Raw genomic sequence first — 12,138 nt, forward strand, 5'->3', positions numbered from 1 at the left:
GGTATCTCTGAAGGTTTTTCCAGTATTAGTCTGTGCCAGTAGCTTTAATGTAGTACTTTTTTTAATGATTCCAAATTTTCTTTTCTACAGTACAGAAGTTGTTTTAGTTATTGTCTTGTTAACGCCCTTCCTTCCAATGCCAAATGTATGTAAGTCTTGACCGTGAGTTCAAAACTTTGCTATTGTGCTTGGATTTTCAGCCTGTTTTCTTTCTCTACAAAAATAACATAAAAAGTCAGTTTGGAGTGAGCAAGTCATACTATTCTGTTGTAAAAGAATTTTTTTTTTTTTTGCTAGGAATTACTCTAACGCATATTTGCTGGATTTATTACCCAATAGTTACTTGGGTAACCGATGTCTGTAGTGAGCAGAACACATTGAGATTCTTAAGGAGTGGTCAAAGAAGAGGTTGATTCTTTTCCTCTTTCAGGTCTTGCAATAATTTAGTCTCTTGTCTGTGTCTTCTTCCTTCCAGTATCACTAAAGGATATTTATTAGACGTGTCCATTATCTTATTCTAAAGGAGCCTTCATACTCCAGCAGGGCTTTGAATGTGGAGGAAATTAAATTTAAGGTCATCTTTAGGGAGTTTTCTGTCCTCTTACTCTTTATTTCAAAAGAAAAGGGCTTCTGAATTATGTGGAGTTTAAAAACATGTGCATTCCTAGTGACTGGAACATAAAGTAATAGCAGTCTTCCTGTACATAGAAACTGCTTGGTTTTTTAGGTTTAAGGGTTTAACAGGTGTGCTGTACAGGAGAGATTTTGTTGTTGAAGCAATGTGTTACAGGGAAAAACTGTTCAGTTCATATAGTTTAAGTCAAGTCACGATCAAAGAAGTTTTTTGAGTTATTCATCATATGTAATTAACTGGCAATCATTGAACTATAGTTTTGGGCTCAATATCAGCAATACAACGGATAACCACAATACCAGCCACTTACAAAATGGTAATATGCAATGACAAATTTCCAACTGCTGTTCTGTAACTGATCCCAACATGTGCCACACGCACACACAGACTTGTGTGCACACACAGACATTCCCCTCACAGGCCATGGGGTGTGCAAGCCCCCCTTGTCTGGGTGTGCAGGACCCCCTGCCTGCACACCCCTGCTGTGGGAGATGCGAGTGCCCCCAGCCCCTCCTGCCACCCCCAGGAGGTGACCCTGTGCCCCCGGGGTGCAGGTCCTGGGGGTGTCCCCGTGGAGAGCTGGAGGTGGCTTCTGGGGGCACACACAGGGTGGGGGGTGGTGCTGCCAAGCCCCGGCAGAGCCCCCGGTGCCACAGGCCACATCAGACAGGGTCACAGCAGCCCTGATGGCTGCTGCTTCCACTCCAGGGTCTCTCCCCGTTACAAGTATTCATGTTTTTTTCATACTTCTTTTCAGGCTGGTTCCTTCTGTTTCAAAAATACCGTGGTAATTTCCTGGTTACTGCTAAATCCGGCTGATGGCCCCCCTTCCTCTTTCATGGGATCACTTGGGGCAAATATCCCCTGGCAGTTTGGGGCACTCTGTTTGCACTCACATCTTTTAACTTAGCAGGCATTGTCATCAAGGCCATTTGCCTAGGGTGGGCTGTGCACGCACCCCTACCTTGGTGTCATAATAAAAAGTGTAGTTGGTCTGGAAGAATTTCACAGGTCAATGAAATGTCACCTTTTTTGTCTCCAGGTGCTGAAGAAGATGAGGATAGTGCAGTGATAACAACATCCAGAACACTTCCAAAGTTACCGACAACTAGTGATGCATCTGAGACCACCACGGTGAAAATGCAGACCAAGGTGCCTGCACAAACAAAGGTGCGTGGCTGGAGAGCAACACCATTTACAATGGTTCTGCTGTACCCCATTGGTGGCTTGATGTTAACTTTGATTTACATGGATTAAAAAGCCTCCACAAGCTTAATGCTACTGCAGCCTGTTACATGAATACAGAGCTGCTCAGTTTCTTTCCTGTTAGAAAGTCTACATAGGGACATCTGGATTTCACGTGAAAGAAAAGAGAGATGCAAAAAAGAGTATCTCACGATACACAAGCAGTTTCTCATGATACCTTTGAGTCTGAGCTCTACCTTTTTTACATCTCTTAAAGAGTTATTCAAAAATTCTACATGAAACTTCCCTTCTCAAAGGAGAATGTTGTGTGGTTTGGCTGTAGTTTGAACACTTGCCAGGTTCCATTTGCTATTTCAGTATTTCCTTCTACCACCATAGGTAATATTGTCTAAGTTACCCTCAAAGGTGTTCTGAATATAACATACCTGATGTGTTAATTTCAGAATTGTTATTTCATTCAGAGGCTGTTATTCTGATAAACACAGGCAATATTTAACAGCTGTTTGCTAAATATACTTCTGGGGGTTTTAAACTTGTGGATAGTGTTTTTCATTCCGACATTGTGACGACAAATAGATCCAGTTACAATGTCTAGCACAGCTTTCTGCGGTCAAAAAGCTTCCCATGTGTTGTGTTTGTGGGTATTGTGGAGTACGCGTGCAGAGCCACAGCTTCGTGGCTGCCTGTGGTGGGTAGTGACTGTGCCAACTTGCAGCGCGCCCTGTCTGTAAGCGATGCTCTGTTTTCCTTTTTGTGCCATAGTCACCTGAAGAAATCGATAAAGAGGAAAGGCCCGAGACAGATGCCAAGAAAAAGAGTGATGAGCCAGGGGATGACACAGACGTGTTCACTGAGAAGCATTCAGAAAACCTCTTCCAGAGAACAGAAGTTCTGGCAGGTGAGGCATCGTTTGCCAAGGTCCATCTCGCCAGAAATACCACTGAAAACAGAGGGGATCCATATCAAATAATGCAAACTCAACGTTTGTGTTTTCTTGATAGATTCTTAAACACATTCATGGGGTAGACAGTGGTTGATCTGATGAGAAAGAGACTGGCATCTTCTGGAGTTATTTAATAGTGAAGTCTTGCTAATTGATTTGACGCCCGCAAGTTGAATGCTGCCTGATGAATATCTGGAGCTTCCACAGCTCGGAAAGGGAGTTGCAATTTGGACTGATGCTTGCGGTGCAGAAATATATTTCTCACCCACACTCCCGAGAGCACATCGCTGCCTGGTCCATCTGGTGCAGATGGACGCTGCCTGGGAGGAGCTCACAGCAGGGGTGGGTGGATGGGTGGATGGAGAGGGATGGATGAGCGCTGTCCTTAGGATACAGAGGGTCTGTTTCCATGCATGACCCAGGGAGGCACAGTGTTTTCATGTGGCTTTCCTACCTGTGAGGTTTTTTTGGCATAAGAACAGTGTTTACAGGTGTACTTTTCCCCCATGTCCAGGGAGGGGGTGTTGGGAGCCATGAGGGTCACACAGTTTTGGACCGCATCTTCCTCTGAGCACCGAAATGTGAAATAGCCTTTAATATCCACATTAGTGGAAGCACGCGGGTTTGCTCTTGAAGTCTAGTTGGAGTTGATACTTTCTACACACTCCCAAGTGCATGATGAATGTAATGCCTCTGTTCCTACAGCTCCATGAAATGTTCTCTCCTATTACTCATCAGCAGGAAATTCATTTCAGTCTAGAGTCAGAGTGAAAACTGATGGAGAAAAGGGAAAACCCATTTCTTAGCTACTGTAACAAAATAGTTCTTTTAAGGCTGAAAATGTTAACTGTTGAAAAATGAGTCTGAAAGAAACTTAAATGTTGTTGTTATAAATGAAGACAACTTTATGCTCTGGCAGGATGGGTGGCTTTCTTAACTGAGGTTTTGGAAAATTTTTAATAACTTTTTTTAGAGCTGTGCATTGTTGGATCACTCACTTGTAGGTGGAATGTCCTTTTAAATTATTGCCTTCATAAACACAAACAGGCTTTCTGAGAGTATATTTCAGGATACTAATAATCTAAGACAGTTGCGTAACAGGAGCCCTTTTCTGTAATTTGAAAGTAATGGCAAACTCATTGTGTGAGGTGAAAAAGAAACGTGGTGCTAAACTTGTTTTTCCGGCATATCGTGAATCTCTGTTTCTTTGATTACAGCTGTTATTGCTGGCGGAGTTATCGGTTTTCTTTTCGCAATCTTCCTTATCCTGCTGCTGGTATATCGCATGAGAAAGAAGGATGAAGGCAGTTACGACCTTGGTGAACGTAAACCATCCTGTGCTGCCTATCAAAAGGCACCTACTAAGGAGTTTTATGCATAAAATTCCTATTTAGTGTCTCTATTTATGAGATCACTGAACTTTTTTAAATAAAGCTTTTGCATAGAATAATGAAGATTTTTTTTTTTTTCATTAAAGAGCCATTATGGCACCTTTATGATAAAATCCCATTGTATTTAAAACTTTTCATGTATTCCTTTAAAAATGTAAAATTAAAACTTAACATTTGCAGTGTTCTGTGAATAACAGTGGCAAAGCATTATTTTATAAAACCATTGATGTTCACTGAATCATTTTTAAAACTTTATGCATAAATATAAAATAATGAAAATGATTGTTTTATCCTATGGTTCAATGAAAGTTGTTTAATTTTTGTCGGCATGTCTCAGATTGATCTTACAAGTTCGTTTTTATTTCATTAATTTATCTGTTTCCAAAAAATGCCTTTTTGTAGTTGTCATGGTGCAATTTGTCTTCAGATAATTCAGATAACAGTAACTTTTAGTGTAAATGTAATTTTTCAGCTATGTAAACTTTAACCTCCACTTTGTATAAATTTAAGTGTCAGAATATCAATTTTACACTTTGCATTGTTTCTCAGCGTACCTGTAGCTTCAGTGAGATTTGTAACAGCAAATTAATGTGTAAAATTGGATTATTACTACAAACTGTATAGTCGTATTCTTACTAAACAAATCTCCTGTAAGGAAGATTTGGAGTAAGCTACTGACAAACCTAAGCAAACCCAAAGACTCTAACAGTATTTTGAGAAGTTGCTGCAGATTTCTATGGCCACTGTATTTGTTAATTATTTGCAATTTGAAGGTACAAGTAGGGGTTTAAATTTTTGTTCTTTAAAAATGCATTTAAGTTGTAAACGTCTTTTAAAGCCTTTGAAGTGCCTATGATTATATGTAACTTGTCGCAGACTGGTGTTAATGAGTATATAACAGTAAAAGAAAATGTTGGTATTTTATAAGCACAGACAATTCTAATGGTAACTTTTGTAGTCTTACATGGATAGACATAATTGTAATTTGGGAACATAAACACTACTGAATAAATCATGTGGCCTAATACTGAGAATTCCATTGTGATATACTTTTATATGCTTTTCATTTTATGTCTACTTGCTTATGTTTTAATGTCAGAGTACATCTAGTAGATCTTAAAAATCCAGACCAAAAAAAAAAGGCTGTTGATCAGGCTGATCCTCGGACCACATTTATTGCTGAGAAAAGTGGGAATGTTGAAGTCTTGCATCTGGTGTATGAGTTATGAGTCATTCAACCTTTGCATTATATTTAATGGCAGTATTGACACAGACCTGTTCTTCCTGCAAATGTTGTTTTCCGTACTGTAAAATTCAAAGGAGTACCTGGTTTCATTTATTGTGTATATCGGTTTTCGATTTGTTGTTCTGGTTTGTTTTTTCCCTGGCCTTTTGGAGAATTTTGGTTTATTCTGCTCGGACTCCAGCAGAAGAGTTGAGACAAGTGGAATATCTTCGTAAGAGAAGAAAGAAATATTCCAAGTAGAAGAGAAAAGGCTCTGTTGCTTAGACCACAGATAGGTGTCGGATAGAGGGGCACGTGGAGAAGACGATAGTCTGCCTCCTTATATTATGCTTTGTAACAGACAAATGGCTTCGTCTTCTGCTCTGTTAACCTCCTCAATTTTTATTTTTGAGATTTCCAAAATACAGGTGTTCAGGACGTCAAGCTGAACTGCTTCTCAGAAATGGCAATGTATTGTAAATAAGATCTGGTAGCTCTTCAGATAAGAGTTGCGTAACTTGTATTTGTTGCTGTCCCAAGTTCAGTGGTCATTTAGGAACAAACGAACGCTATCCTGTGCTAAAATATTTAATATATTGCTTTTTAAATTACTTATACTTACTGGCAAGTTTTTCAAAGCCATACAAGTTCAACAAGTAAAAACAGGGTAAGAATTTAACAGGTATATCTTATTGTGCAATATTTAGTGAAATTCAATTAGTAAAATAACTGCTTGAAATAACTGTGCCAAGAAAAGAGAATTTCTGGCAAATGCTGTGCCACTGCTGTAAAATAAAGCATTTGTTAAAGTGCCAAAATAAAGTCTACCATGCCTAAACTAATACTTTATTTGTATAGTCTGACATCCAGTTTTTTGAAGCCCACTTTGCTTAAGGTAGTAGATCTGAATTTTCTTTAAGGGTGCAATGAGTATCACTGTAAGTATAGCTATAAATATTAAACACCAGATAAATTGTCTCCTCCTTCTTCATAAGTGAATTGATATTAAGAAGCTGTTTTCTTTTTATTTATATTGTTAGACTCTGCCTGTATACCTAATGCACAGGACACTTTATCCAAGGTAGACTTCTGTTGTAATTATGCAGGCTACCAAATATTACGCTTGTCGGGTTCCTCCTGCATCTGCTTACAAGCAGAAGCAATGGTAAAGTTTCAGCTCTATTTCACCACTCGCCTTTTTTTCCCCTACACGTCCATTATCCACTCTGTTATATGCAGAAGAGGTTTAATGCTTCAGCTATGTACGCAGACTTAAAATATCACAGTCCTCCCACCCTCCCTAACAAAAACTTGAAACTTCTTTAATGTGCAATAGGCGTGATAGTAGCATTTATCATCTCGCAATCTCTTTGCCTTTCTCTTTTCAGTGCCAAACCATACTATTGGGGAAAAATTCTAACAGAGCTATCATCTCAATTATAAATGTCGGTTCAGTTTTCATCAGGCTGAAAAAAACCAGGCTGATGCAGACACCCAGCTTCCAGCAACGCTGTCCAGAAGAAATGGGCAGCTGAATGCACGTCTCTTACACTGAGCGTTCCTAGCACGAGTTAGTCTTCAGTTTTGCTTCCCTTTTGTTTTCCCCTTCCTGGATGTGTTTCTAGCAATACTCTGGCTACTCATGGATGTTGCTGGGCAGCTGGGAGTCCCGGTGCCAGGCTGTGGATGCTGCGCCACATGCCCGCAGTTAGCAGCGGCATCCGTACCTCTGGGATGGCTTTTCCTAAAGACCCTTGGCTCTTCTCTACTGGAGCTGCTGTAGCAGCTCCGAAATTCCTCAGCAACCTGATCCGGCACCTCCTTGTGATTGATAGGCTCTAGTGTTTATCAGAATGCCATTTTGCTTTGATTTACTCTGGGTTATAAATGGTTACTTCCTCTTAGATTCTTTGCAAATGAAGCCCGATGCAAGTAACGTAAAGCTTATGTTAAAAGAAGTCTCTCACCTTTGCTTTATTCGTGGAAAAATAACTTCAGAAGTTGAGTTCCTTGTTCCTCTGCTTGCCAGCTTTAAAAGTGAATTGTAGCTCATGTTTACAGGCTGCATTGCTAGTTTTTTCTTCACTTTGAGCATTGTACTTCATTGAAATAGGATAAATTAAAACCAAAATTGTCCTCTTGTATCTCCTAACAAGAGAATAGCATATTTGTCACTTTGGCTAGTTGTTGCTCTTCTTTTCCCTTGGAGCTCTGTATTGAAATGATGGAGTGCAGTCTTAAATGACAGATACTATTTTTAAGCAACATATGGAATACAGGAAACTTTTGTAAGGAAAGAAGTATCCAGATAAACATTAAACAAAAACTATTGGTGTGAGGGAAATGATGATAGCATGCTTAGTATTACATTCTTTGTTCAAGTAAGCAAACAAGGAGAAGGGGAAAGGAATCTGAGGGGAAAAAGATCTCTAAGGAAACTATTCTTACAGATGAAAATAATAGAGCAATTTTTTTTAAACTTGCAATCAGTTATATTTGTTACTTAGCACTTGCTTAATCAGACTGGCATAATGTCCTTTAAGGAATTCGCAATATTATTGTCCATTTTTAATGAGCTTTAATATTAGTTTTGTTACATTTAAGCTTTTGCCTGTGTATGACCGAGCTCTGAACCTTGGTGTGAAAACTCCGTGCTGTGAACTCTCCGAGCATTGCCTTTCCAAAACTTTCTTCAGGTTGAGGAAGCACGACTTTGCTGTACAGCTTGTCTGAGAAAAGATACAGCAAGCATCCCGCTCCCTGGCACATCTTTTGGTCCTGGGATGGTTCATGGCTGGAGCAGAAGAGCGGTTTTGCTAAGGACTGGAGCGGCAGAGGGGGATGCTGACATGTGCGTTTCATTTCCTCTTGCCTCTTGGGCTGACCAGGCGCTGGGTTCAGCTGTGTGGGTGGGAGTGGAGGAGCTGTAACCCAACCCTGCCAGTGGAAAAGATGCTTTGCCAAGATTTCTTCCCCTGTGAAGTAAAGTAAGTTGTGTATTTTTTGCTTTGAAAACAAACAAATGATAAAACTTAAGCGCAGGAGAGCTAGAAATGGAAACGTGGGCTCCTGCCCTGACTGCTGTGAACCAATTTCACATGTGCATCGGATGTGCAGAGTAGCTGCTTGCGTGGGTGGAAATCTGAAAAACCCTCTGTGTGCTTGCAGTATCTGAGCTTAGTTTCTAGCAGGGATGGGAGGGAGGGGACAGGGCCCACGTAGAACTACAGACATTAATTTGGGGTAAGTGGAAAGAAGGCAGGAAGAGAAACTGTCCTGACAGCCCACGTTTTCCACTGGAAGTTACAAGGCATTTTGTTTTCTTGAGTAGTTGCCATCACACTGAATTTGCTCTTAACAGGGAGAATCTGTAGTCAGAAAAGTGGGCAGATGTTGGTGTCATACCCTGAGAGATGCTCTTGGTTGCACACAGCTTCCCAGCACGTCGGAGATCTGTGCTACCTGTTGCGCATGTTGCCAGTCGCAGCTTCTGCTGGCTGCTCACCCCCAGGATTTGCAGAGGAACTGGTATAGCAAAACGGGTGGAGGATCTACAAGGTTGACCCCACGCACCTTCTGCTACCCACAGGAGATGCTGGGAGGGCAGCAGGAGGCAACTACTAGGGTGCTGCATTGCACTCGGAAGGGTCTGGGTTGTCTTTTGTCCATGGCAGGGGGGAAGAAACGGATGAGACGTGCAACCGGGGCTTTGCAGTTGAGATGTGCTGTTGCATATTGAAGCAACTTTCCATTTCTTCTCCGTGCTTGGGAGATGTCAAGCTTTCACTACCACTAACTCCTTCCATATCAAGTGTGTTTATGGCGTAGCCTGCAGACTTCTTGAGTTTTTTAATTCACACTGCAGCTTAAAAACTGTGCCGTAGTTGGGCTGGGGCTGCGGGCCACTATCTCTCATGGCTGAAGGTCAGGTCCAAAGAATTCCTCCAGCCTGACAGTTCAGGCCCAGCCTGGAGTGAGAGGAAGTAGGAATACTTGTGAAAAACTTCCAGAAGAATATTGCAAAACCTGTAATAGTTTGTTGAAAATAAACAGAGCCCAAGTTCTCTGTCGGGGGTGACTTTAATTCATTTAGATTTCTTCTGGGGCATTAAGCAATTTTTTTTCCCATGGATCTTTTGTTGATTTGTCGAATGCAGAGGAAGCTTCTGATTTTTTTCTATTTTTAGTCCTAAAATGAACCAAGCGCTGACGTATAAGGAACAATAATTCCGCCAGACAAGCTACTTCAAGCTTATCTAGTGGTGGGAAACTAAGCTCAGTGGAGGAGAAAGTTCTGTGTCCTAGTTACCCACCCACCTTGTATGGCCATATGTAGTCCTACGGTCTAAACAAAGTTTGGTGCCTGTTTTCCTGAGCTCCTGTGGTGGAACAGGAGCTTTCTCTAAACACTACAGCTCCCCAGAGGATACCAAAGAGAAATCGGAACAGAGTTACTTTTTGATGTTTTTGTGTCATAACCCATAATACTAACGCTCAACTCCCTCCTACTCCCCTTTCTAAATATAGCGGCAGGGGAGAAGTCAACAACCATCACACTGAACAGTACTGAAAGAATGTAAAACAGTCCAAAGTTCAGTTTTCATCATTCATCCCTATAATTTTCGTTACCGCAGAGCTAACAGAAGAGTCTCTTGTGAAAGGAAGAGAAGCGGAGCATGTGCTTCCTTCTGGACCAGCCCACAGTGCCAGCTGAGTTAATGCTGACTTGGGGAAAAACCTCTTCTTGGGAAGGAACAGCTTCTGGGGCCGAGTCTCAGCTGGCTGAGGGCACAGCTTACCTCCTCCGCCGACCAAAACGCTCGAACGAAGGACCCTGCCTTGACCTGGTGCCTTGCTGCCAGGCTAGCGGCTGTGCTACCTTCGTGCTGGTGAGGCAAGGCTTCAGGAGCAGTTCTAGTAAATCTTCATTATCTGAGCTGCACCCCGTAGGAAAACCTTCCCTGAGAATCACAGTCAGCTTAAATTATTGACTACAATCAAAGCAGCAGCAAGAAACCTTTCTTTGAATCATCAGCGTTCACCTTGTTTTGCATGTGCTCAGATATTTTCCTAAAGAAAATTGGTTTTCATTGGCTGGTAAACAAGACAACTTGTTAACTGGTAATTTAATCTTTACAGTAAATTTTGTACTTCTTTTTGCTCTGCAGGAGCACACACTATTTACATATTTATGCCGTTACAAAGCTTAACTTCCATTTTTATATTCTAGTTTTTCCACTCTGTTATGTTAAAAATGGCAAATAAATATTTATTTACCAGCTGATTCAGTTTATAGCTTTTATTTGTTTCAACTTGCTTTTCCGTGGAAATTGAGATTTCATTAAGAATGCATAAAATTAGCACTTCTTATAAAGTAAAATATATTAAGCACATCAGAACAAAGATTAGCCAAAGCATTTTTACTTTAAAGCATATGTAATTATTGGAAGTAACTTATTTATTAGGCAAAAGCATTTTTGCTAGTTATTGAACTGAGTAATTGAAATCACAATGTCTGTTAAGACTTCAAAACCAGTAGGTCTCAGTCTTTCTTCTTTTTTCCCATAGGTTGGAAGACTACAAGCTTTCCTGCTTTTTCAGCTTCTAAGTGATTTTATAAAAAAAGCCTGAAAATAAAAAAAAGATAATTTTATACCTACAGAAGAGCTGTCAAAGAGAGTCTAAAGTTTTCTTTTATCATCTCAAAAACTGGTTAGAGGTGCTCAGCCATGTGACTTCTCCCAATTCATGGTTTGATTTTTGTAACAGCTCTGGCAGTAGAAATCATCAATTTTTCTCTGCCAGTCTGTGCTTTTTATAACACACATTCAACCACTAAAAGCTAAGTGGAATTTTATTTCAGCCTTTCCTGATGGGACTTTTAATGCAGATTCTGAAACTCCATAGACTTGTTCAGCTCTGGCTTTTCTAGATTCTAAGAAATATACGTACGTGTCCTTAAATAAGCAATATATTCTTTTACACAAGCTCTTAGTATATCAGCTTTTCACTTTTCAGCATGTGTGTCAAAGCTTTCAAATTGTGATCAGACAGACCTTGCAAATTTGAGTAAGAATCATGCCATCTTCTAAATATAAACCATAGAGGATCAGAAGAGGACTCCAAAACTTTAGTTAGTTTTGACTCTTTTGCAGAATCACATTTTTTTAAAGTTTAAATGATTAATGCTATATTATCGCTGCTTGACTTGACCAGCCTGTTCAGAGTCTTGTAGTTAAACCTAGAATGAGAAAGTGGTGAAGCTGGGTCTCAAAGCATGCATCCACACACTGAGTGGGGAGTTGTGTCTGAAAACCCATCACAAAATGCCTCTCACTTTTGGGCCTGTTCAGATGGTAACAAGCTATTTTGGCACTCAGTTTCTGTCCATCTGTCTAGTATCTGCCACTCCAAGAACGCTCCCCTTCCCAGTACAATGGCTGGCTGAAGCATCATTACCCAGAGAAGTCACACTCCTCCTCAGCCTCCCGCCTGCCTCTGTTAGACGGATATTTTATTGGCTCATCCGGTATGAAGACAGTCTGTAACATGTTCAACACAGCTGAACCCAGACCCAAGCTGTGCCCAGGGAGTAACTGTGTTTTCATGCAGGGTGGTGGGGTTGCACTGGATGTCCTTTGAACGCGGAACTCACCATTACAGTAGATGTGTTATGAAAAAAGGGCTGCTTTGGTACATGGCGGGGTAGAGAATTCCCTTTACTCTAAGTCCATATATC

At 40.7% G+C, this 12,138-nt stretch overlaps 1 protein-coding gene across 1 annotated transcript in view; it reads left to right on the forward strand.

The window, feature by feature from the left end:
- The window catches only part of SDC2 (syndecan 2), a 62,613-nt gene extending 56,365 nt beyond the window's left edge, over positions 1 to 6,248 (forward strand). The window contains exons 3-5 of the mRNA XM_075494991.1: positions 1,677 to 1,804; positions 2,603 to 2,738; positions 4,001 to 6,248. Coding sequence (XP_075351106.1) covers positions 1,677 to 1,804; positions 2,603 to 2,738; positions 4,001 to 4,164 — 428 coding nt within the window. The 3' untranslated portion in view covers positions 4,165 to 6,248. The remainder of the gene's footprint in view (positions 1 to 1,676; positions 1,805 to 2,602; positions 2,739 to 4,000) is intronic.
- Positions 6,249 to 12,138: the final 5,890 nt, after the last annotated feature.

This window comes from Mycteria americana, chromosome 2 (assembly GCF_035582795.1).
Source record: "Mycteria americana isolate JAX WOST 10 ecotype Jacksonville Zoo and Gardens chromosome 2, USCA_MyAme_1.0, whole genome shotgun sequence".
Classification (NCBI taxonomy): domain Eukaryota; kingdom Metazoa; phylum Chordata; class Aves; order Ciconiiformes; family Ciconiidae; genus Mycteria; species Mycteria americana.